This window comes from Rhea pennata, chromosome 1 (genome assembly GCF_028389875.1).
Source record: "Rhea pennata isolate bPtePen1 chromosome 1, bPtePen1.pri, whole genome shotgun sequence".
In the NCBI taxonomy this organism is placed as follows: domain Eukaryota; kingdom Metazoa; phylum Chordata; class Aves; order Rheiformes; family Rheidae; genus Rhea; species Rhea pennata.
Genome location: NC_084663.1, coordinates 68,358,020 through 68,383,592, shown reverse-complemented (window position 1 = coordinate 68,383,592; position 25,573 = coordinate 68,358,020). Strand labels below are relative to the sequence as shown.

Below are 25,573 nucleotides of genomic sequence, written 5' to 3'. Positions count from 1 at the left end.
AGTTACTCTGTGCTACTTTCCAAAAAAGGTATTTTCTGCTTCACCAAACAAGACCAAGCCTCATACCGAGCTGAAACAAACACTTTAGAGTTATATACTGTAGCACTGGCCACAGCTTTGTCCTGAGGATTTCTGACTACCAGCAGTTCTTTCTTCTTTTTTGGAAGGGACCACTAGAGAGGAACCTTACTGATTCTATGATTCTATGATTCTTTTGCTCTCCATTCAAACAAAGGAAACAAGTCCTTTTCTCCATACTGTGCCTGGACATAAAAAGCAGGCTTGAGCTACACTGTTTCTATATGCCATTTGGTTGGATAGGATTTACCCACCCTTGGCAGTAACTACCACCAGGGAAAGAAAGGGGAGGAGGTGTTCAAATGGTTGCTTGCATTTTGTTCTATGATCAAAGTTTCCTTTCAGCCAGAAAGGGAGAAGGAGAAACTAGGAAATTGTGAAATTTATGTAATGATGAAACTAAATACTGCTCTTTGGTTAAATCTGGGTTGTTAGATTATACTACTAGTTACAAACAAACCTGTTGATTACCTTACAGAGTGAATCTCCATTCATTCAGGGGAACAAGAAAACTGTATCTATTAAAGTGATTAAGATGATTACAGTGAATTCCCAAAGAAGGAAAATAGTTCAAACACATCCTGATAAAGCCTTCAAATACATTATTTGATACAATCCATGGTCAAAATTCTGGTTTAGAGGGCAGAACAATGGTGTGAGAGACTATTTGGGCTCTGACACTGAGGGGCAGGGTGATCTTGAGAAAATCATTAAACCTTTCTGTGCCTTTTTCTCTGAACAAAACAGAACATTTTCTCCATGTAAGAACCTGAACAATTTTCTCCCTCCCCAAATATTAACTTGTATACATATTTTAAAAAATAGATGTTGTAGGTGAAATATTTCTAAGCATAAGTTAAAACTCAAACTTTCTAATTTCACTTAATTAAGAAAACTGATTTTATCTTGCTTTGTAAGTGTTTCCTCTTTTTTTCTCTTGGAAAGGGAGAGGAAGACAAGCAATCAAGGAGAAAGGCCCTACTGTTGCCCTGTTTTTTCACTGAAAAGAAGAAAAGAAAGCAAGATCTAAAGAGAGTCAGTAGGGAAAATTTTCATTTTTATTTTTATTCCAATAGGGAAAAAGTCAAATGTTGGCATCATAGTCTTGTTGACATCAATGAAATAGGAGGCAAAAGAACAAGTATTCCATTCAAAACAATCCTTTTTGTTACTTCACAGACTTTTTAAAATGGCAACATGCTAATTTTTTCACCTATAGAGCTGAACATAATTGCCCCAGGTACTCTGCTATTGCAGCTCCATAGAGGGTCATTATGCCTTCTCATTCTTTTTGTTTTATCTGTCATTTTTCCACTTTAGAATATAAAAGCTTCTCAGGGCACAATCCCACATTCACTTAAAAACAAGTATGGAAGCAAAATGCTAATAAAGACAGTGGGTCAAATTAATGACTAATACAACTTCATTTTAGACAGTGGAATTATGTACTGGGGCAAACATTATGATCTGGACTATTTGGTCCTGTAAGTAATTTCAGATCACAGATATCTCATGCTCTCCCTTCAAAGGACAATAGCTGCACAATCCTGAAGTCATGTGTGAGCACACTGCAGCCGCTGGTGCAGCATGACCTCACACTGCACAGCATTCTCAAGATCTGACATTTGGGCATTTTATTATTGACCTCAGATGAGATAGATCAGGACCCAAGTCCTTACCCAGGCAAACGCCTAGCACCTTCAACAGACTTTTGCCTAAGCATTGCAGGAGTGATTCAACTCCATGTAAGATCCAATGTCCATTTTTCTAGGCACTCCAGTTAGACATCTGTAGCACAAACCTATGTGGCTATTTGCAACCTTAGCCACTCTGTGTCACAAAGCAAAGACAAAGCTGACTCATCATTTACTTTGACAAGCCTTTGAGTAACTGTACTCCAACATAGCTATTTGTATTAGGAGTAATCTATGAGCTACTTCAAAAGATGAAAAGATACAAAAATACCACCAGGACTGTTTGCTAGAGCATTCACTGGGCACAGTATGCAGTCGGGAACTGCTGTCACTCCTACGCAAGCAAACCATGTTTTGGAACCTGCAACTGAATATATAGAATTTTTTTTTTCTCTAGAAGAATTGGGTAAGTACAGTGAACACTAGGAAGCACTTCTTTTCCCCCTCTGTCTCCAGGTGAAAGAGAATAAATCTATCGCAGCTACTAAATTCCTTGTGAAGTACCTATCAGTGCCCTTGCAAAACGCCTACAATTGTTGGCACTGAAGCTCGTCTTTTCTTAGTTACCAGATGATTATTTTCCACATCAGTGGACAATGATAAAACTAGATGACACTGTGCTTTCTTTGTCTATAGATGAGGTTTTGACAGATAATAAATCATTTCACAACACTGGTTTTTATTTCCTTGTATTTATGCATGAAAAGCAAAATGCAACTGGGTTGTATCATATCATTCTCAAATCACTAGCTGGTTTTGGAGGAACTAAATTGATATGGGTTTCATTTTCCAGTCTGTGCCTCTTACAGCTTTTGCTTAGATGACCTAAAAAAATCCATGTGAGAACCTCTTTTTTTTTTTTTTTTTTTTTTTAACAATAGCCAAAATCCTCTAAAATATCAAGCTGTACTCTGCTGTCACAGATGAGCTGCCCATGTCCTTCCATATACACATTTAAAAAACTGAACTAATTCTGCAGAGGATGAAACTTGAATGAATCAAGGTGAGTTGAACTGCTGTCAACAGACTTACTTCAATGCATTCTCGTTAAACAAGAGACAAGAATTAACCCAGCACACTGCCTTTTTGCTTGTAGAGTCAGAAGCATGTGTTTAAAAGGAAGTAATGGTCAAGACTGAAGTTAAAATGGATGTCTTGGATATATACTCATTTTTCACATGGAATCTTCCATGTTAATTCCCTAGCTGTGCAATTTCCCCATTGAATTTCATGACAGAAACTGGACCAACAGCTTTTTAGGTGATCCTGAAAATTTACGCTTTAACCAGGTCTGTGAAAATCCTGTTATTTACTTCTGCCTCAAAAATTAAAAGAACTGAGGCTTCTACTTCTGGAGCTCTCAAATGCTTCTCTTTTCCTGTTTTGAACTACTGACTCTCTTGTTCTCCTTATTTCTGGCCTGATGTTCACAAGCACGAAACGCTTCCCTGGAAGATGCAGATTTTCCAAAAGTTCTAATGGTCCAAGAAGTCCCATTTCTTCTTTTTACTTTTGCATCTGAAAACTTCCTTTCTTTCTCAAAATTGCTTTCTCCTAGGGAAGTCAAACCTTGCAAACCTAAGATTAAATATACTGCCCAGAATTAAGCCCTAGTCATGACAACATGCTGCTGTTCACAAGAAACATTGTTTTTAAGTGAAATACAAAATACATAGTCTGTCTAAAGGTTAGGTCACAGTTGATTCATTAGGGACAGTGAACTCAGACATAACTTTTCCAAAGATCACTAAGGTCCTACAAAAACTGCTTGGAAAATGAAAACTGAAGTTTGTTTCTTTTTAAGCAGCTTAGACTTTTAGAAGTTTTAGAACTTGCCTGTATTTCTATACTTTTTGTCTTCATGTCGGCACCTCTGCATTCCCACTTTGAGACATAAACCTGCACGTACAGTCAAAATTGCTGTACCTTTCACCATCCAACATACTCTTTAAACTACTCTTAGATAGTTTTGATAGGCAACACATTGATTTCCACTATTACTTCTGTTACATTACATGAAAACCTCATTATCTACAGCCATCAGTTGGATTACAAGAGAATCCTGGAGTATGATTAGGCTTTGAATTTTTCTAGGGTAAACTACTTGCAGATCAGCTCTTCATAGAATTTACACACCTGCCTAAGATATGACTTAATTAAAGAAAATGTGTTTTCTTGAATCATAGAATGGCTTTGTTATCAGATATCAGGCCAACCAGCGGGCTCTGTTCTACTTAGGGACTCTGCTGACATCAATGGGGTCCTACTTGCATTACAAACAGCAGCAACTAAACAGGACTGAAATAAAGGAAGGGCAAAATCTGTGCAGTTAGAAATGTCAAGTTACTTCTGCCTGGCTATTCACATTTTTTTCCTGACTCCGGTGCAGTCATTGGGAGTTTTTCCCATTAAATTCAATAGGAAGAGAATCTGGCTTGGAAGGAGGTTTCCTGTTTCTGCCCACAGCAACATAGATGCATTCCAGACCATTCTTAGGAAGAAAAAAAAGGGCAAATTCCCGGTTGCTGTGGTAACAGGAGGGGGAATTCTCTTTTCTATCATGTAATTTTGAGACTCAGCATCTGTTTTGTGCCATGACATGTGTTTCTCTCCTCTGTCAAATTAATGTTTTCTTCCCTTGCGAAGGGCTCATCAGGGAAAGGGCATAGAAAAGAATCATAAACACGTACAGCCCTCAGAAGCCTCTTTACCTCATATCTGCCATAATGGTGAAATCATGTTTGCAAACAATAAAGAAAAGCTGCTTTATAAATTTCTACCACTTCCCAGAACACAGAGGATGGATTCAGCTTGCTCTGTGAATGCCCCTCAATGCATGTGAGACATACAGGTAATTAAGCTGCCTTACAGGAATGCCAAGACCTCTTTAGTGGAAAGTATCAGTTAAAGTCTGCACAGATTGTCCAGCTCAGGCTACATTTACCTTTCTTGCTCATACTTTCCTCCTCCAAGGTACTCACTGTTGTAGTGCTTGGATTTGTTGATCATTTCATTAGGGGCTGTTAATACCCACTAAGACTTAGGACAGGTTTTGAAAGCTTCAGGAAAGCTGTGGCACATACACAATACGACTGATAATGCCATGAGGCCTGCAGCACTTCTAAGGATCAGCAGAGACAATCAGACCAAATGGGGATGCAAGTGAATTTCTCTTCCCTTCTGCCTTGTGTTCTCTGTTTTACAGAATGCCACTCCTGTGCTGAGAGGCAGGCAGCTCTCCTTACAGAATAGGAAACAGCAAAACCTGCCTCTGCAGCCAAGCACAGAGAAGAGAATGGAAATATAAATTCCCTGTGTTCAGGATGATTTAATTCAGGTAGACTACTTAGGCCAGAGCCAGACAGTATGAATTACTGAATCTCAGAGTTGCAGACTTACATTTGCTGAGACTCTGGCTTTATATATATATATATGTGTGTGTATATATATATATATATATATATATATATATGCTTGTTACTTGCTGCTTAACTCTTCTGAGGGTCTTCATGAAAAAAAACTCCAAACAACCTCCAAAACACTAGAGAAATGGAGGCAGCAAAGCTTGAAGTGACTTCTTTGAAGTAATAGCGTGAGCCATTGTCAGAGTTCATGCTAGTGCCCAAGTGCTCCTGAGCATTAATGCATGTGTAACTGCACTGACTTGTAACTGATGCAAAGTTTGTTGAACAAGTAAAACAACATCTGTAGAAAGTCTGATCTGCTTCATATGCTTCGGTAAATGGTTATTTGAAAGGCTTAAGGTTGATAATTTAGAAGTCGACATTGTTAATACACACATCACTGAAGAAAGTATGTTGAAGTGTGTGAAGAAAGGGGCAGTAACACTCCACTGTGAAGATCAGGACCTTATACTGAAGATAGGAAGCAGTGAGTCTGAAGGATACCAGGGATTAAAATTGACTCAAGAGATAACAACGCTGAAGTAATTGAACAGATATCTGATCCCTTCAGAGAGGGCTAAACACAAGAAGAGAAGCAGGAGAAGTCTCAGCAATGCAATGCCAAGAAGCCTGGCACAGCTAGCAGGTGGGATTCAGATGTGCTGAAGGGAATCAAGCCTAAGGAATTCCTGAGGGCATTTACAATTGTATCTTAATTGCTGTGCCATCTGTCCCACATAGTTGGAGCTTATCTTGTAGATGGGTTGGATGAAGCGAATGAATACCATCTTTCTCCCTCAGTCTAACTTCTACCAGTGAATTTGAACACTGGCATGAATGCCAAAACATTCAGCATAGTAGATAACACACACAGCCTTCCCCACCCCCATCATTTACTTGTGGCACTCTTTATATGGCATTATCTTAAGCTGACGCCATTAAGAAAAGCACCTCCACTTCTCTGTTTGATTTTGCTACACAGTGTTCTTTCAACTAATTTTCTAGCAGATCCATCAAGCCTCATGAGCTGTATGCCTGGACTGTGACTCAGCTTCAGGAGAGCAGAAAGGACTGTTCAGAGCTGCTCTGTACTGGTGGGCACCAGGCAAATGCTGGTTTCCAGCACAGAAGTGGCTTGAGGCTACTCTGTAGAAGGTATGTTTGTAGGCAGAAGGATATGTAAGATGTGTATATAGGTAGATACAATATATGAAAGACAAGCTGTCAGTCAGTGAAGTGAGTATTACATTTTAGGATAGGGTGTCTGCAACCTATTTCGCTTTGAAAGTACTATAAGCCTTGTCACGTGAATAAAGGCTGAAACTCAGAACTATCAAGAAATACAATAAGGCTTGAACAATATGATACCGGTGACTGTACGAAAGTAAATATAGCAGCCTACTGGAAAAGAAAAGGATTATTCTTTATGAAATACAAAAGGCCGAAATCAAACTCTCCTGGGTGCAGCATGCACCCAAGGATTCTTAATGGCTTTGGGGTGGGGCAAGGGGTTACTGCTTGCTCAAGCAACAGTGCTTTAGTGTCACTAACAGTTTACCATTTTGATGCAGAAGCTATTTAGATTAATTTGGCATTCACAGATGCAGGCCACAGATGCAAGAAGAATACTGTTATAAACATCCTCTTCTAGATAGGGGCATACATATCAGAGGAATAGAAAAATATGTTTCATGGAGTGATCTGTTTGCTTGATCTCTGCCATTCTGTTCTGCGGAGACTTTTGTTAGCATGACTGTTGTCCCCAGTACCTGGCCAGCATCAGTCCACAGCCTTCCTTCACATGCTGAGCGATTCTTCTCAACAGAGGTGCAATTCTACTCTATAGTACCAGGCATGGCAGACATCTGTTCTCAAGCTTGGTCTGTCACGTAACAGAAACTGATGAAGTGATCCAAAACCACAGTGTCACAGAAAATGGTATTTTTTGTAGCAGGGATTGATTAACAACTATTGCCCTTGGACCTGATACTTGGCACCAAGACACTGCATTCATTAATGGTTTGGAAAAGAAATCGGTAACACGTTAGCTTGCTACTAGCATGTAATTCTTTCATTAACAGACAACTAAGAGAAACTCTAGAGAAGCTGTGAGACATAACAGGACTAATTCTTATTAACCATGCATTACAAAACTAACCTTATGAAACTGAATATGAAGAAGTGAAAGCAAGCTGAAGATGTACTATTGTTCAGTTCTAAACATCACCATCTATAAATAGAGTTTGTTAGCTCAAATTTGGATTGCCTCCCAAGGCAGCTGCAATGAAGCTACTCTTACTGCAAAACATTTTTGCTGAAGTAGCATTATTTTCATGCTAAAAACAAAAATTGAAACCAGCAAGCAGCTAAGGTAGGTTTTCACAACACTACCTTGTCAGTGTGGCTACACTTTCCTTTGACAGGCAGGCCTCTAAGAGGAGCGGGCAGTTCAGATGTGATAAAGATGACCCAATTCCCACTGAAGTCAACAGAAGGCCTCCTGGTGACTTCAGCAAAGTTGTTTGTCAATTTAGGCCTTGGCTTCCCCACTCAGACCTCATGTAAGGACACCAATCAGAGCTTCAGAGCTCATTACAGATTTTTTTTTTAAAGAAAGAGTTCTGTCTAAAAAGAACTGAAATTAGACCACCACACCCTTCCATGTCTTATTATAGGCCACAGACCATCAAATTCTGGCCATGAACCATAAATTCATTATCAAATGATTACTGAGCCTATATTCTCAAATGAAGCTGTAAGCTGTACATAGGCTTATACACACGCACACACAAAAAAACCAACCTGATTTGGGGAAAGTCTTAGAGTACTTAGTAGTCTAAGACTAAAGAGTCTAGACTCTGAAGATTACTTAGTAACCCTGATTACTTCCTTAAATCCAGATACCTAAGATAGTATGACTTGATATTAAAGATGCTGCATTTCTTTTTTCTAAAACAAGAACTTAAGTGTTTGGGCAGCTAGAGGGAGTAGTGCTTACTCCTCCTCCAAGGATCACAAGCATCTGATACAAATCTTACTTTACTCTCCTGACACAACTTTCCAGTGTCCAGTCTTCCTATTGAATGGAATATATGGTTCTAATGAGATCATCACACGGATTTTGCTTATTTGGTTGGAAAGGTGCTCTCTAGGGAAATGCTTCATGTCTTCTCTTTCAGAATCAAACCAGGACGATGCATATTTCAGTAATGAAAACTAAGAGTAGTGCCACTGGCTATTAATGGTGTAACTGTCTGAACTCTGACATTTCCAGACTTGTGACCTGCAATGATAATTGCTAGGTGTTTCTGAAGTGATACACAGCCTGGGCTGGTAAAAGAGAGGTAGAGGAAGAAGGTAATGACATGTAAGGAATTGCTGCTTTCTTTAAACCTTTCCTCCTTCAGCATTTCTGATTAGTAGAGATAGTTGGTAAATTTTCACTTTGTAAAAGCATCTTCTCAACTCCAGAAAAGAAGAATAAGAGATAATTCCCTTACAAGAAATCTCTGAGAGTTTAATTTCAGTCTGGCAAAAGCAAATGTAATTCCACTGATTTCAGTGGAGTTACAGATGGCCCACTTAATGTACAACAGAGTTGATTTGGCCTTTCTCCCATGCTGTAGTATTGCTTTGCCTAGAAACCTTTACTTTCAAAGTAATTAACCATGTGTCAACAGTCTGCAACACTGAACTGCAATTAAATAAATGAATAGGATACAGATGTATATTTTAAAACTTATTCCAGTAGCAGACTTCTAACAGCAAGTATTGATTTTTTCTTTCTATTTAGTATCAGCATCTAACATCAGTATTACAGACAAGAAGCTGAGGATCTGCAGAACAAATTCAATATTTTGTATGTATTTCACCTTCCCACAGTTTCCTAAAGGCACTCCACGGGACTCATGCATAAGGATAGTGAGAGTCCCAGGAAGAACTTTTTCTGTCTAATAAGCAGTCTTGGCATTAGATCACATGGGCATGAGCTCCCTTGCTAAAAGCATAGTAAGAAAGAGAGACAGAAGAAAATTGCTTACTGTTTCGAGGTTTCTCCTCATCCATGCCTTCATCTTCATTTTCCGGATCAATATCTTCTGCTTGTGTTATCCAGTCTAAGTATCCCTTCAAGTCCTCCTCTAGCTGTTGTTTTTCCCGCAGTTTCTGGAAATCACCACGAGCCTTAGCCTTCTCTCTTTCTTTGGAAAACTCCCTAGCAAGAGGGAGGGAGGGACAGGATACGGACGGAAAGAGAGGAAGAGATTGAAAAACAATGAGTTAGATGGATTTCCACCAGAAAGAGTCCACTTCCTGTGTATCATCACCAACTTTCTCTATTCTTTCAGTCACACACGTATGGAGTATTCTTGCTAGGTACACAGGTAAAACAGCTGGAGTGTCCACATTTTTACTAGTGCTTAAAGATAAGTACCGTTTTTAATCCTATCATTCTCAACATTTGACTGATAATTCAAACAAAACATATATAACATTTATGCAAAATACCATTCACTTCCTAATATTCTTTACAACTTGATTATCTCCAACTGTTATCTGCAAATATCTGTATGAATAATGATTAATTTAATTCAATGATGAACTGTTTGACAATAATCTGACATCTGGAGAGTGAGACGATGGCTCTAATTTGCAGCCAGTTATCAATCTGACCTTATGATTACAGGTGTAATCACAAATAGATTGGGCTAAGTGTAATTAATGGTACCCACAATTCAATACACATTCATTATGGATACTTCCACCCACAGTCCTGGACAATATATTTCAAAAGTCATACTTCAGTATTTTACTGCAGATTTTCAGTATTCAGGCCTTTTATCTCAATATGAAACATATTTTTCAATTCTCAAACTGGGGAGACAAATACGAGCAATACTAGATTTTGCCAGAAAGTGAATTGGTTGGTGGCTTGATGAAAGCCCACTATGGGGAATATGGGCTTAAATAGAAAGTGTAAGAATAAGAATTTCATGTTGCTTAGTTATGATGCACAGTGTCTAATTTGTCTTCTTTTTTGGCTGTAGGCTGTATCTTCCTCTGTCAGAAACTCATATACTGGATTACATTTTCTAGAAATGTTGAGCTGCCTCCATTTAGAGACCCTTCTGTGGTTTTAACTAGGTTTTAATGTTTGTATTTTAAGAAGTGTGCTTAATGATTGTGAATAGTTCTGGACCAAGAGCACCAAAGCATTAAGTCCTATATCTGCTGAAGCCGACTGCTACACAAGGCCCACTGTGTCTAGAAATGAGAGGTAAACTCATTCTCTTCTATGTAACATCGTTTATCCTAGCTGATGACTGTCAGTAATGAATGGTGTTTCCAGAACCTCCCTAATCTTTGCCTTATGCTTGCTGCTGCAAAAAGTAGTAGAAAATCCACCAGTACTTTGGTAACAGTAACACTAAAACTATAAAAATCCTACCCCAAAACATTAATGTATGTCGCACAAGCGTCTTCAAGTAACCAACATGGAGATGAATTTCTAATAAGGAGGGTGAAGTTGTTTGGTCCAAGATCCACTGAAAGACTTCCATTGACTTCATACTCTTTGGATTATGCTTTCTATATTATGAGCAGTGCTTGACATTAGCATTGCAGAAGAATGAAAGTAGGAATAGGTTTTCATTTCAAGCCACAATATGTGACAAAGCATGCCTGTGTAATCCTCACCTCTATCACATGCCTAAGTTTTCAAGCCTGTCCCATAAAATTGTGATAACTAAAGTGGAAATGAAGAATTGAATCACTGGCTTCTCAAACCTGAAGAATGATCACAGTCAGCCCTGAGACCAAACTTGGCCACAAGACATAAACAGCTTCTGCAAAAGTGGCAAGAACGAAATCAAATTTTTTCTCACTGAAAGCCATTTGTTGTTTAAATATATATATTAAAAAAGCCAACAAAAATCATAAAGACTGAAATAAAAGAAATTTTTTTGAAAGATCTAATTTATATTTTCTGCTTCAACAACATCTTTCCTCTGGGTCTCTCATAATGCCTTACTCAAATTAATGAATTAACTCTCCAAAAAATATCACTGAATGTGGCTATATATTATTAATCCTATCTGATAAATTAAATCCCAATATTTCAGTTTTAGTTTTTTAGAACCTATAACAAACAGGTCTAATTTTCAAAAGGACAGGGCCCACAACCTCAAGTGAGGACTATTTATATTTTTATGGGTATTATCTGAAGGGGCAATATGAGACACCAAAATGTGAAAAACAGTACACCGTGGCCCAGCCCACAGAAAGTGAAATTTCTACTGTGTACTAAAGTGGATCATCTACATTAGATTCATTAAAGCTGCATACCTACTTGGGTCTTTTCAAGCCCCACTTACTGCCTCTCTCAAAGGAGATTGGATGGGGCGGGAGAGCTGACAAAAATAAAGATGGTGAGATTTTTGCATCATGTCTTTACACTGACTGTCTGTATAAGACTGAATTTGTTACCTAATTTTGTAATGGCACAGCTGAAAATACTACAATCGCCTGGTCTAAATGCTACCTATTTGCATATCTCTTCCCTTCTACAGTGTATGGTATTCCGCCTGTCAGATGACTCTCTAAAGAAAACAACTTATTTAAACGATCTTCATTTCTATGCTCTACTAACATTAAAACATAGAAAACAGGTGGCTCAGGAAATCACTAATGCAATTCAAAATACTTCCCATGTGGAACGCCAGCCTGTATTCAAGCAACTGTAGTTAACAACCAAAATCTGCTACCAATGAATGTTCATTTACTATCCTGTGTGAAATGAGTTGGTGACCTCAGTCCAGTTCCTATTGCAGGCAGGTGTGCATATTACTTCTGCCACCTTCACAGTTGGCAATAAATGCTCATTATTGCAGTTTCAGCAGGGAGGCCAAGGATCAAATAAACTTTCTGATGGAAATGCCATCTTGAGTCTGAGGTGGCCTTCTCAAAAATGATTGTACTATCATGTCAGGGAAAGGAAGACAGAGGCTTGCAGAGCTACCAAGTAATTTGTCTCTTTCCAGCAGGCTGGAAAACATCAGCTTAAGAAATTGTGAATTGGGTTGTTCTCACCCAATTCAGTTTGCTTCACTTTCCCTCTCTTCTCCCAGAAAACTCTAAGATACATCTGCCAATGGGAACAATACCAAAAAGCAGAGTATTCCAGACAGAGGTTTTCTTAGTGAGGTTAGGGTGGGTCAAGATCATGAATATAACAACACAGTTCTGTATCCTGTGTAGATCCAAAAGAAAACTTCTCTTGCCCATCCTGATGACAGAATATAGAAAATTCCTGGCTATACCTAATTGCTCTATTATTATTCTCATTTTGAGAAGTGATGGGAGGTGAGCAAAACAGAATTCTAAAAGTTCAGAGATCTTGCTTACTGCTAAAAAGCACAATGCAGGGCTTCAAACCTCATCCATCCTGACAGCTACAGTAAGGAATGGGATGGGTTGGAAGAGGGAATAGAGATTGGGTAAGACTCCAGAAGGGTCAGAAATACTGCTCTGGCAGTTCCCAGGAGGAGCTGCAATCATAGCTAGCCTTCCATTCACTCTAACCTCTTCCTTGGCAGAAAGAACAGCAGAAGCAGCCAAATGGGTTTTCCAGCGTCCTCTCAGAGCAAAAGAGATGGCTGTTCTCTTGCCCTCCATCTGCCCTAGGCAACTGCTTGCTTGGCCTATGTCCTGGGATTTGGATCACTGCTAGGAAAGATATGTGAATAACACTGCCATTAATCTCCTTACTATTTCACTGAAACAGATACCGCAGATACAAACATCTCTGATCTCTGCAGACCTCTAACAATGGCTTTACTCACAACAGTGATGTCTTATCCTTTTGCCTGTTCTTAATGAGGTCTACTGTGTGGTCCACCAGCTGGATATTTCCTTTGGAATCCTTGAATTTTACATTGTGCTTAGTCAAGATACAAAGAGAATTATAGCTCTACACATTAATATTCTTTCATACTATTTAGCTTAGCATGTGACTATTAAATTCACCAAAACGACCATGAATGAGTGAAATACTTAAGGGAAAACAAATTGCAGGTGTGATCTTTAGGCAGAAAAGAACTCAGCAGTCAGTTTTGCAGATGCAAAAAGTCTAGGTGTGATCAAAGCATCTTAGTGAGTACAATTAATTACACTTACGTATTCAGAAGTGATTAAAAAACTGAGCTTATCTATTATTGATGAAATATCTACCTACAAAACATGTTTGGTGACGTTCCTGAAAAAAATACATGAGGAGATGTCAGAGATGCCCAGAATGGAGCTATGAAGATGACCAGGAATACTGCTTTGGATCTGCAGAGAACAAATCAGTGGGTCATCCAAATAGAAGAAACTTACAGCAACAGTAAGTCTATAAAAAAAAGCTGAATCTGCAAAGCAAAGACACTTTGTGACTCTGCAAAATTTAGAACTGTTTTATAAAGTTAATTGTTTAAGAACTGCTTATTTAGCCCAAAGAAAATTTGGAACATTTCTCCCATCACTTCTGTGTTTTTTCATGGATGCAGATGCTGAAGTTTCTTTTTACTTTTCTCCAGTTGGGAAAAAATTTGCAGAAACAGTGCAGCTGTCATAATACTGTGAACGCAGCCAGGAAGAGTGACTCACAGCTTAAACAAGGTGAACTTCATGTTTGATTTCAATTCTCCCTACAGACTATTTCCATCTCTCACCACTAGCTGTGGTGAAGTCTAGCTGCAGTATCTCAAAAGGTGGGGGATGTAGGTCCCAAAACACCTTCTTGAGTTGAAAAATGAAAGACAGAGGAAATTCAATTTTCAGTTAGGTACAGACACAAATCCAAGAGCTGGTAAAGTGAATCAGCCCTGCTTCAACAGTGGGTACTCCTCAAGGCTGGGCTCATGGGCACAGTTTATCCAATCAGATGCTATGTAATCTTTAATCGGTCTTACATGGTCCTTGATTGCATCTCTGACATGACAAATTGCTTACCCACTTCTCACTGGTCATCATCCTTCACTACTGCTGATGTCCTCACTTGCTGATTAGAGTATCCATGTGAAATAGGGAGGAGCTTATGTTTTAAAATTGTATCTCAAGTATCACTCTCCAGAAATCCAACACAGACTATTGCCTGACACTTCATTCTGGCGACTTATTCCCTCTCCATTTACTCTCTTTGCAGCAGCTGTCTTAGCTGCATGTCTCCTTCAGCAGAGTAGCAAAGACAACAGTAAACCTCCTGTAAATCCACAACTACCTGTCACTTTGCATGATGGTCAGTGAAGGATCTTCTCTATTCTTAATACTGCCCTTCCTGTTTTGTTGGCCTAAGTACTGAGGATATAGACAGGAGACTTCAGGACTCCCCAGCCTGGCAACACATAAAGGCTCTGACCAAATTAATTTGGAGCTCATTACAGGTGGCAGGATGTTAGGAATAAAAAATAAAAAAGGATGCATAGAAGTCCTCATACCATATTAATGCATCTACATAGAATGGCTTTAAGCATCCAGTCATGCTCAAATACGGAATCAGAACCCTAATTCTAGGTAAACTTAAAAAAAAAAAACAAAAACAAAAACAAAAAAAAAAAACCAAAAAACCTTGCAAGGAATGCTGGTTGGCTTGATTTTTTCAATCATCTTGCTCCCCAAGGACATTAAAGTTTTTAATTACTGGGAACAGTATCAATTGTTTTTAACCAAAGCTACCAAAGTGATGCCTTGCACTGAGGGTTACACTGCAGAGCTGAAATACAGCTAGATGGCTAGATGTCTTAGGGACATTTAAACACTAGAAGCAATTCTCCTGCTTCTTTGTTCATCCTTAGGTCAGAGGGAAATGATCTTTTCTCCCTGCATCATGCCCAAGTTTGTAATCTGCACAACACAGATGTGCTTACTGAAGAAGAAACACGTCCAAGACTCTCTCTAGAGAAAACAGTCTCCCATCAGACTGTGCTTTAGAGATATTAAGCAATGTGAAAACTTCTCATGTGAGAAGACAAAATCTGGCAGGAATCTCATTCCACAAATGTGAAGAGATTTGCCTTAGCTGTCTCCTTCTTCCTTCAGTACTCTTGACTCTGCTAGAGATTTTACAGTAATTCTTTTCTATGGTGAAAGGTATGCTTCACTTACAGTCAGTTTTACAGGGGATATATATAGTGTTGTGTTCTTCCCACAGAGCACAGGTAGAGATTTTGGGTAGAGGAATATGTTTAAAGGCAAAGAGTTGTCCTGTCTTTTGCTCTTTTTTGATTTACTCAAAAGACTCCTTCCAAGCCACTTGGAATGCCCTATTTTGCCATTTGCACAACAATAACCCAGGCCTTCTTTAAAGGTTCCTGAGATAACCCCACCATTGCCCTTTGTTTTGGTAACCAGAGAGTAGGAATAGAAATACAAAATTTTTAAAATAAACAATAATAAAACATTTTCCTGGTACTGCTTACCCGCTAAGTACACCGAGAACCAAGTTAAGTACAAAAAATGACCCTATGATGATTAGTGTAACAAAATAGATCCAGGGCCAGTCCCTTCCTATGGCATCATTGACCTGGAAGAGTGGAATGATAATTAGTGAGACAAGCTCAGTTTCTGAGCACTGCAAGGCTCCAGCCAAAGAGATCCCAAGTCACCAGCAGTAAGGCTTTCAATAGTCTTTTTTTAATGGAAATTTAGGAAATGTTGGCATTAGCAATTTTGGATGCACTCAAGTTGAATTTCTTTGCTGGAAGATAACTTTTTCTGTTACCTATATTTTTATTTGCAAAGTCTGAACATTTTGTAAAAATATTTCAGAGTTGATGTGAAAACCTTAGATTTGCATTTTTAATCCCTCAGAAAGAATCCTGGTGACAGGGAAGAACCCTTATTATGGAGTCTTGCCCTGTAGCATTGGAAAAAGGACACCAAAACTGTCGGCTTACCCGCTCAACACACCAAGAACCAGATTTAGAACGAAAAAGGATCCAAAGATGACCAGACTGACAAAATACACCCATGGTAACTCATAGCCCATAGCGTCCTGCATCTGGAAAGACGAAGGAAAGTTAGAAGACAGAGAGGGAAAGCAGAAATGATTAGGCAAAGGAACAGATGGAAAGGTTTGTAAACAGAGCCTGTGGCTGGTTTTCACATAATCACAGCAAGCGTTTTTGTATGTTCTTTCTGATGTGTCCTCTCATTTAATTGGATGGTTCTCTACCTGTTTCCTTACAGGCAAAGATTAATGTAGGCTGAGATACACCAATGTGCCATACTGGCATTTTTTTGAATACTCAAAGCTGCAGGCTATCACTTTCTGGAGTTTATTCACAGGACCACAAGGGTCCATCCAGTGACTTCTAAACTTCTGTTTTAATCTCCTGCATGTATATATGACTGTTTGCTGCCAGTGTAAATATTGTTAGTGCTTGCTAAGCATTATTACAATGTGCTATCAGGTCACATTTATTTTCCATCTGTAACACAGGTTCACATACCTCAAAGAGAAGCATGTGGTGGCATTTGTGGGCAAATACTGATATTTTCCTAGCAATGCTGTGGTAATTTTTAGTTAACCACAATCAGAGCAGTAGCTGTATCCCTTAGAGGAAAGTCTTATCAAGGCCTGTCATGTTCTGACCAGGTCAAGTGTTTTCTCAAGCTTTCCCACAAACTTCCTTTCTCTCTAGAGAGGAATCTCTCCTCCACACCAAAACACAATCCCTACACAACTGAATACTCAGAGAATTTCAGACTTTAAATTGATTGTCTTGAGCACAGGCCTGACTTTAACACTACTACATGAATCTGCAAATAAAGCAGGCAGACTATCATTTTAGCACCAGAACTTACAGGCATAGAGCAGCTCTAGTGCATAATATGATATTTTATGCATTCCAAAAGCTCTTGTACATACAAACACCATTTTATCTTGAGGTGTCCTTTGAAGTTCAAAAATCTCCTTCACATGATGGTTTCATAAATACCACAGCCCCCTTTTTCTTTACATTTCATAAACATTTATATCCTGAACAGACATAGTATTATTAAAGAAACAGGCAGTGGTTAACATTTTCAGGAGCACTAAAATGATTTATGAATGTAAATTTCCAATTTAAAAGTACCTAAAGGCATAAAGCAGCTTAGGTTCCTTTGGTTTCAATGCTTTTGAAAATTGTCTTCTATGCTCTCTCCTTTGCAACCTAAGCATTTGTTGTGATCACAGAAGAAATATTCTTCCATACATGGGCACTGAGACATACTTCAGGGGAGCAGATCTGACTTAAGATTTATAACAACTCAGGAAAGGAATTTGAGACCTTCAGTAGGACAAGGCAGGAGAGTAACACTAATATAATCAGTTCTTGTGGATAGAACATCATCCATTTTCAGTACAGTCACTGAAGTCCTTGTTTGGCAATGGTCCACAGTCAATGGGGTGATCCAGAACTCTATCTCAGGGCTCCTTCAGCTGCAACTTAACCGAAGAAGGCTCATTAAAGAATAAGCTCAAAATATGCCCCAGTGAAAATAGTTCATCAAATCTTTCCTCAGAGGATTAATAAATTTTGTGTTTGGAAGAGAGTGAAAACCTCTCTTCAGAAACCCAGAAAACTTTTCCCAGGTATATCATTCAGTTTCCTTTGCATACCTTTTTGGAATCACCTAGTTAATTTGTAAATGATACTAATTGTTCATTATGTTTGCAACTACATTTCAACTCACACAGCTTTAAAAAAAAAAAGGTAACTGACTGGTTAAAGACTGGTACCTCTGCTGTGAAACATGACAATGATTTAAAGAGAACACAATATAATGATAGAATAGCATATTTATCTCAAGTCACAGAGGAGAAATTGGGCAGGCAAAGTGTAACTACTCGAGCTGGAATTAGGTCAGGAAACAAGACTTAACATCTCCTTTCTTATATAAAGAATGTCACTACCTATATAAAGTGCTCCACACAATGACTATAAATCACTTTTTGAAAAACTGCCATAAGAAATTACCAGCACAGGCAGAGTGATGACCTGACTTCCCTTTAATTAGGACTGATGGTGATAAGAAACCCTCAGCTACATGGTACTTATCTAGCAACATTTTTTTTCAATCAGATGAGAAAGTGAATAAGTAAAGCTTTTCAGGGCTGTGCAAGTGAATCTTTGTACGCTATGCCAGAGTTTCTGGTACATAATTCAGATGCTTGACCCTTCATACTATTCTACCATGAAGAAACCTCATGGTAGAATAGCAAGAAACTTCTGCTCTGGCCAGGTAAGGTACATAACAGAGTATAGTGTACTCCAGCTATTCCCAGTGCCTGTAAATTGCATAAAGACTGGGTCAACTTCCATCAGTGCAAATTATCCTAAAAAATAGACCTGCCTCCTAACAAAGCAGAGCACTGGTGCTTCTCCCCTTCACTGCCCTATCATATAAGTAACAGAGAAGCTGAGAGATTGGAACAATACAAGCTTCTCAAGAGTAGAGAAACCATCAATATTTTGCAGAAAGCTCATTATTTAGCATCTCTCTTCCTGGAACCCATCACACAGAACTTCTCTGTATGTTGGGTGCTCTCACATCTCATTTTCTTTAGAAGGAGGTGACAGTATTCCATACTTTGTGAGACTGAGCCACAGGTGATAGGTAGGTATGTTACATGTTGATATACTATTAAGTAATTGGTTAAATATGTAGAATACTCCCTTTGATAAAGAGACAGTACTCTGTTAGCTTACTATTTGCTTGAAAAACGTCTCCAGGAGAAACACAAGACAGATACCTAGGCTGCTTGGCAGAAGGTGGAGGGGAAAAAGAAAATACACTTATTCTGAACAGTAACAGCAAAGTATTAACATTTAAGAAACACTAAGTTCTTGGCTAAGATTGTGTCCTACCAAATATCTGGAAATGCTTCCTCTAAAATGAAAGCATCTTGTAAGTCCATAATAGACTGTGCCCAACTGAACAATGTTTCCATACTGCTATCAACAGAAACCTTGCATCTCTGATTCAAATTCCTTCCTGGAAATTTATCAGCATTCTTCAAATATGTAGCTATTCATCACATGTGTATGCATACACATATCTTGCTGACTGCAGCTGGAGGCTTCTACAACAAACTTCTACCTCTTAAGTTACGTAAACATAATTTAGGTGGTACAGTTGAATTTTCCTAATTATGATATTGAAGTGGAGAAACTCACAGCATCACAACAGGATCAGAATGAGATTTACCATCTACACACCACTGAGTGCAGAAGATGACATTGGCAGAATATTTTTTGTAGTATTTACTGTGAAATTTACCAAGTATTTACCAAGAAAAGGGTTCTGTTACAAATTACCTCTCTAGTACAGACAGTACAACTCCTGACACAGAGCTCATCCATCTGGTTGCAGAGTGCACTTTTTCTCCCCTTATTTCTCCCTGTGTGCTTATTATTAACCATAGGAAGCTCATCAGGAAAGGTGGATCTTCTAAATTTGCAGTTCCAAAGATTATTAAACATTGTAGGTATGAGCGAGAGTACTCCCACTAGAGTGGGCAAGGTGACTGCAACCTGGTGTCAGTTAAAGTATGTTATGAGACAATTACTAGATCAGCTATAAGCACAGCATTGGTGGGAATCTACAAATGGTCATTTATGTTCTCTAACTCAAACTGCTTGACCTTTTCAGCTCACATCTCCACACTAACATCTCCTTACTCTCAGTGATCAGAAGTTTCGTACGTTTCTGAATATTGATATATCTATCATCACTTAGAGATGATCTCTGAGAGACCTCAGACCAGCCTCAGGATTACTGGAATTGAATGAGGCTGAGGAGTCAGAGCTATTGTACCTCTTAGGGAAGAAATCTGCTTAAAACACTCCTTAGTGATCAAAAGGTGAGCAGTGACCTGCAAAATCCAGGTAAGTCTTTCATTCAGTAATGCTCTAACCTTGCACTGGACTCGGGTTGATGGGACTGGGACTAGAACCAAGTTCCTGCACTGTGCAAATGCTAGGTCATGCTGAGGGTTTTCCAATCACTTGCAGTGAAAGGAACAGGAGGGTCATTTTCTTTGAAGAGCAACTATAGCACTCCTCTAACATCAATTTTGTTTCAGCTAATTGTCAGTTTTGTGGCAACAGTGGGGTCCACCATCACACTATGTGCTAGTTCTCAGTATTAAAGAGTCAAGCTACTCTCTAGTTAGTCCTTGGATAAGAGCATGGAGATCTGCATTTTCTGGCAGGAAAGGCTGTCTTCTGTTTTCTAAACAAGGTGCTCAATTAGAACTAAAAAGATTTGGTAACTTTCAAACTGGACTACATAATCAGAGCTCTAGTAGTTATGCTTGGAAACACTGTGATTAAAGAAACACATCTGGCATTCTCTTTAAGCTTTTCTAGATCTGTGTCATCCTTTTGCCTTGGGTCCTGTCAATAAACACTTGTAAGAAGCACTAATACTCTCCTACATAATGAACAGTAGTAAGGTACTGAGAGACATAATGGGATGGATATGCACAAGTTATTATTTTGTCAAAGCTCTTAACTGCCACATGGCAATAGATTCTATGTTGGTGTTCTTTTACAAAAAATATCTTTCTGGGAAAACTCAAGTATCCCATTGCATTGGCTACAACACATATCTCTTGTTATTAAAAAGTTGGAGTCAGTCTTTCCTCTCTCAGCCAAGTAAACATCATTATTGTACAAATATAATTACACACAGAATTACAGAATTACACATGGGAATTGAATTCTGATACTTTACACTGATAATTTTGCTTCCTGGGAACTGTAGAACCCACTCAGCATCAAGATGAAAAGAAAGTATTCCAGCATATCTGAGAAGGTCTGCTGGATGTTGTGTACTATGGAAGAACTCTTCCTTTTACCAAACATTGTTCTCAATTGCTATCATGACTATAGCATTTCAACCTTCATCTGAAGGCTTTTATCTCGATGATACAGACTGTCTCCCAGCAGTGACATCAGCATTTTTAATTCTGTAGTCTGCTAATCACAGTTATAACCTACAGTTTCAGTAGTGCCAAGGAGTAAAAAGAGGGAGCTAAGACACTTGTGCCTTGTGAATTTGCAGAAGTAGGTGAAGAGAGATAAGTGGGGGCACATGAGACACAGCTGTTACTCTACTTTATCTGTTCAGTGATTTTTTCTTTTTCAGAGGTGTTAGTCTGGCACATTTTGCAAACATCTCATTCATTACACCAGCACCATAGTTCAAAGATAATGTTAGATGTATGTTATCTATTAACATAATAGTTCATCAACACCAGGCACATAGTAGAGATCTATCTTTCAGTTAATGGGGAGGATTGATGCAACTCACTATACTCTCCTGACTTCACAATTCACACACCCTCATCCTTACACGTTGTGCCAAATATCTTTCAAAAACAATTGACAAACTCAAGCTACAAGAAAAGTTTCATCCATTACAGAAGGACAGTTACCACTAGAAAGCAGCAAGCCGCTCACGCTAAGTACAGTTGAAGGAAAGAAAAAAAGTAGTTTGTCTTGCTCAGTGTGAAATACTGGACGACTGCAGGTTAACGGAAAGCAAGTTAGCTAGGACACCAGGGCTGGCTTTCTATTTCTTGAATAAATTGCTAATTGATTTTTAATGACTAAAGAATGTTATGATAGACTTTTTTAAACACAAATCAAGTGCTTCAAGTACTCCATAATGAAGCATACAACCTTTCACAGAATAACATTAATCAAGAAGCACAGACTACTCAATAAAATTAAAGGGCAGTAAATTTGAAACTTGTGTGTAGAAATGCTATTTTATGCAGCCTACAACCAATCTGTGGAATTCACCACCTCAAGAAGTGACCTAGGCAAATCCAATGGTAAATGCCAATAACAAGATCTCTAGGTGAAACTGAATCTTGCTTATAGTCATATAGGGAAATAAAACTGGAGAATACATGGAGAGAGAGAGAGGAGAAGGAAGAGGAGGCACACAAAACACTTAACTCTCCCTGAACACAGCTTCCTGCTCGAAGCTTTCATTTTGAAAATCATTTTTTTCATTAAAAGTACTGAAGCACTTCAAGGATTTGTAAGTGATTTGGTCAGTTTAGATCAAAGTGCATCATACTGATAAGCATGGCTCAGGGGACGGAGAAAGACTTATGAAAAAAATAACATTAGACTTAAATATTTATCATTTATCAATAACAAAGAAGTTTGGGTTAAAATAAAGAATTTTCCTTTTCCACACCTCCTCTTACAACGAATATTTGGGTGAATGCATTTTATTCAAACACATTCTCATGAGCACTTACTTTAAACGGCTCGAGCAGCACTAGAAACTGTCTTTTGTAGAGGATAAGGCATTGTTTTGCACTGGTGGGGGACAGGAGGAGTGGAGGAGTTTTTCCTAAAACATTTTTATCAGAACTCAGGCACAAAAAGGATCAGAGTAAACAACAGAGGTTGGCACTTCACCTTTCACTGCTACACCTAAACTATGCTGGCCATATTCAAGAAAAAAAGTCTAAACTACAGATAATAAAACCTACGTATTGGAGTCTCCTTCTCTGGAGATCTTCAAGGCCCGCCTGGACGCAATCCTGTCTAACATGCTCTAGGTGACCCTGCTGAGCAGGGAGGTTGGACTAGATGATCTCCGGAGGTCCCTTTCAACCTTACTGATTCTGTGATTCTATGATTCTATTAGGCAAGGGCTATGTGCCCCAGAGAGGAACAGGTTTAAGATTTTCAACTATTTCTGCTCTTCTGTTATCTCTTCTGCTTCCATTATATTGTAATAATGCTTCATGATTCAAAACTTTGCTTTGTTGTTGAGCTCTCAGTCCAACTGCCTGCCTAAATGTGTTGCACTCATCCTGTCAAGGAAATAATATGGTCTCATAAAACTGATGCAACCCATAAGAAGCAAATAAGGCAGAATGAATTTGCCAGGAAGTAGCTGGATAAATCTATACAGTGAAGAAACAAAATAAACCCAGAGATTAATTTTGCTACCTTTATTTATGCTAGATGTAGTAGATCAGCAGAAATTGCTGAAGAACAAAATACTCATCCTAAATGTAAATAGGGATAAAGTTGGCAGTTCCTAAGAATATTCAACTAAGAACTGTAATTGGTGATGGAGTGTTTTTGAGGTTGCTCTGCATACAAAAAATAATTTGTTCAATAGATTACTCTCTTCTGGCTAATCTCTCAATTCTACAGCTGATTCTGGTTTAGGAACACCTTGGTTCTGAAACACTTGCAATCTTTGCCTTAAAAGCTCTCGCCAGCAGTCAGTACAGACAGAGGACTCATGACATGAAGGCTTGACTCTTTCCTTTCTATCAACAAGTTTTTTTGTCCTTAGAAGTCTAAGGCTCTGTAGTGGTCATGCTTTTTTACAGCTCTTAGTTAACTGAACTGTGACTATACAGACTGTGATATAAATAAATCAGCCCCTGAATTTGCAAAAAATTGTCATCCTGAATTTGCAAAAAATTGTCATTGCTATTTAGCTCTGGTGACAAAGTCTGCATACTAATTTTCTCTGACCTCTAACAGTACTGCTTATGTTATATTCTTTTTTTCATATAAAACTTGCAATAAATATATTGGAAACCACACTACTCTTAATATTGCTTTTTCATAGAATCATAGAATCATAGAGCAATTTCTTTTTTACACAGAAATTTTTACAGAGAAATTGCTCAGTATTGTTCACAATTTCTAGCTTTTTTGCAAAACTATAAATCCTAAAAGAAGCCCCAGGAAGAGTTTTATGAGGGAGTAAAAAGGGACACAGTACTAAAATTGAATTTCTGTATATGTTAGGATCTGAAGAATTTTATTCTGTGAGACAAAGCAGGGGATTGCTTCTTTAGCACTGAAATCCCACAGATCCTGAATCTGCAGGTGTGTTTGGAGCCTAAATAGCGTGAGGCTGCTGCATATCATGTCTATAAAGACATGAAAAACGCACATTTTTGCTTCAGAATTCTACGGCTGGTCTCCAAACACATCTCAAGTAAGTCTTTAAACAGCATACATCCATCTGACTTTACTGTTCACACAGGAAGCAAGAAAGGATCGTATTTGCTATTTCCCATCATATGCCCCTAACACTGGATTTAGACTTACTGCATCTTTGTCCTAGAGATGAAGAGTCTACCTTTCAAATCCCTCAATATTTAAAATCTAATCAGCTGTCCTTGCTCGGTTGGTTTTTAATCCAATATTCATGTATGTGCATAACTTATTTGAGTAATTGCATTGAAGTCAATGGTCAGTAATATTGTTACCAGTAGAAATGAACTTACACGTTTAAGCACTTTGCTTGAATGGGGTGGGGTGCAGGACTGGGAAAAATATATGATAAGGAGCTCATTTTCTGAAATGTGCTGTGAAGAAGAGGAGTATAAAATGAGAAGTTTTGTGTACATAGTGACTAAGAGATGACAAAATCATCTGGTTCATAACAAAAGGCTTTGAGCATTTCAGTCTAGACATTCTAGTGCATCATGAGAAGAATTATCATTCTTCTTGTCAACCTGAAATACTCTTTTAGCCTTCCTGAATCTGTAAGACAGGTGATAAGAAGCAGGAATCAATGGTCTCAGAGCTGACTCACAGCAAAAGGGTACAGAAGGGGAGTGGAGAAATAAAAAACCCAAATCCTATAATAAGCAAAATATACAAATAAAAATAAATAAAAATAATAAAAATAATAAAAATTATACAAATTATACAAATTAAAAGAAGCTGGACTCACTTTTCTAGTGTCTTCAACACAAAGACAAGACAGAGCTGGATGCAGATAAGTGCACAAGGATCAGGAACCAGGACAGGGAATGCTTCAGCCAGGTTATTCTGATATATGGTAGGATCAAAGGAAATAACGTAGGCAAGAGCCACCATATGTGGACAGTAGCAAGAACAACAGGTAGCATTCCAAGATTCTTGTGTGTACCTCGATTTCCCAATTGTTCTGTGTGTTGTGTAGTGATGAAAAGAGCAAATTAAAATTCCATCCTGACCCGGAAATACTGGCAATTTGCACAGAACTCCCTATAGCAGGCTATGGGAGACTTTGGCTGTGAAAGGACTGCCTTGATGAGGACAACAAAAACTCAAGGGAAGAGATTAATTTGCAATAGAGAGCCCTTGGGAAAGAGCCAAAGAAACTGCAGCAAGGGACGGTAAGTCCAGAAAAAAGAAGGGGAAGGGGGCAGACAGATCTGAGAAGATGCAGCCTGCCAAGACTGCTTCTTAATCCCTGCTAACAAAGACTACGCTGAATCTGCTCAAGGTGTCCTTACCCAATGCTTGCTGCCTGCTCTGATCCAGGTGAACCATAATTCCTGTTTTATTTTAAAATCCTTTTGGTCTAGGTGTAATTCACGGCTAG

At 38.5% G+C, this 25,573-nt stretch overlaps 1 protein-coding gene across 2 annotated transcripts in view; it reads right to left on the bottom strand.

Moving 5' to 3' along the window:
* Positions 1-25,573, bottom strand: part of CACNA1C (calcium voltage-gated channel subunit alpha1 C) — a 495,695-nt gene that overhangs the window by 136,806 nt on the left and 333,316 nt on the right. Inside the window, exons 2-4 of one of the 2 annotated variants that reach the window (XM_062590591.1) lie at positions 16,108-16,211; positions 15,631-15,734; positions 9,217-9,389 (exon numbers count right to left, since the gene is read on the bottom strand). In XM_062590591.1, coding sequence (XP_062446575.1) covers positions 9,217-9,389; positions 15,631-15,734; positions 16,108-16,182 — 352 coding nt within the window. In that variant the 5' untranslated portion in view covers positions 16,183-16,211. The remainder of the gene's footprint in view (positions 1-9,216; positions 9,390-15,630; positions 15,735-16,107; positions 16,212-25,573) is intronic. The other variant, XM_062590597.1, reaches the window with a different exon arrangement.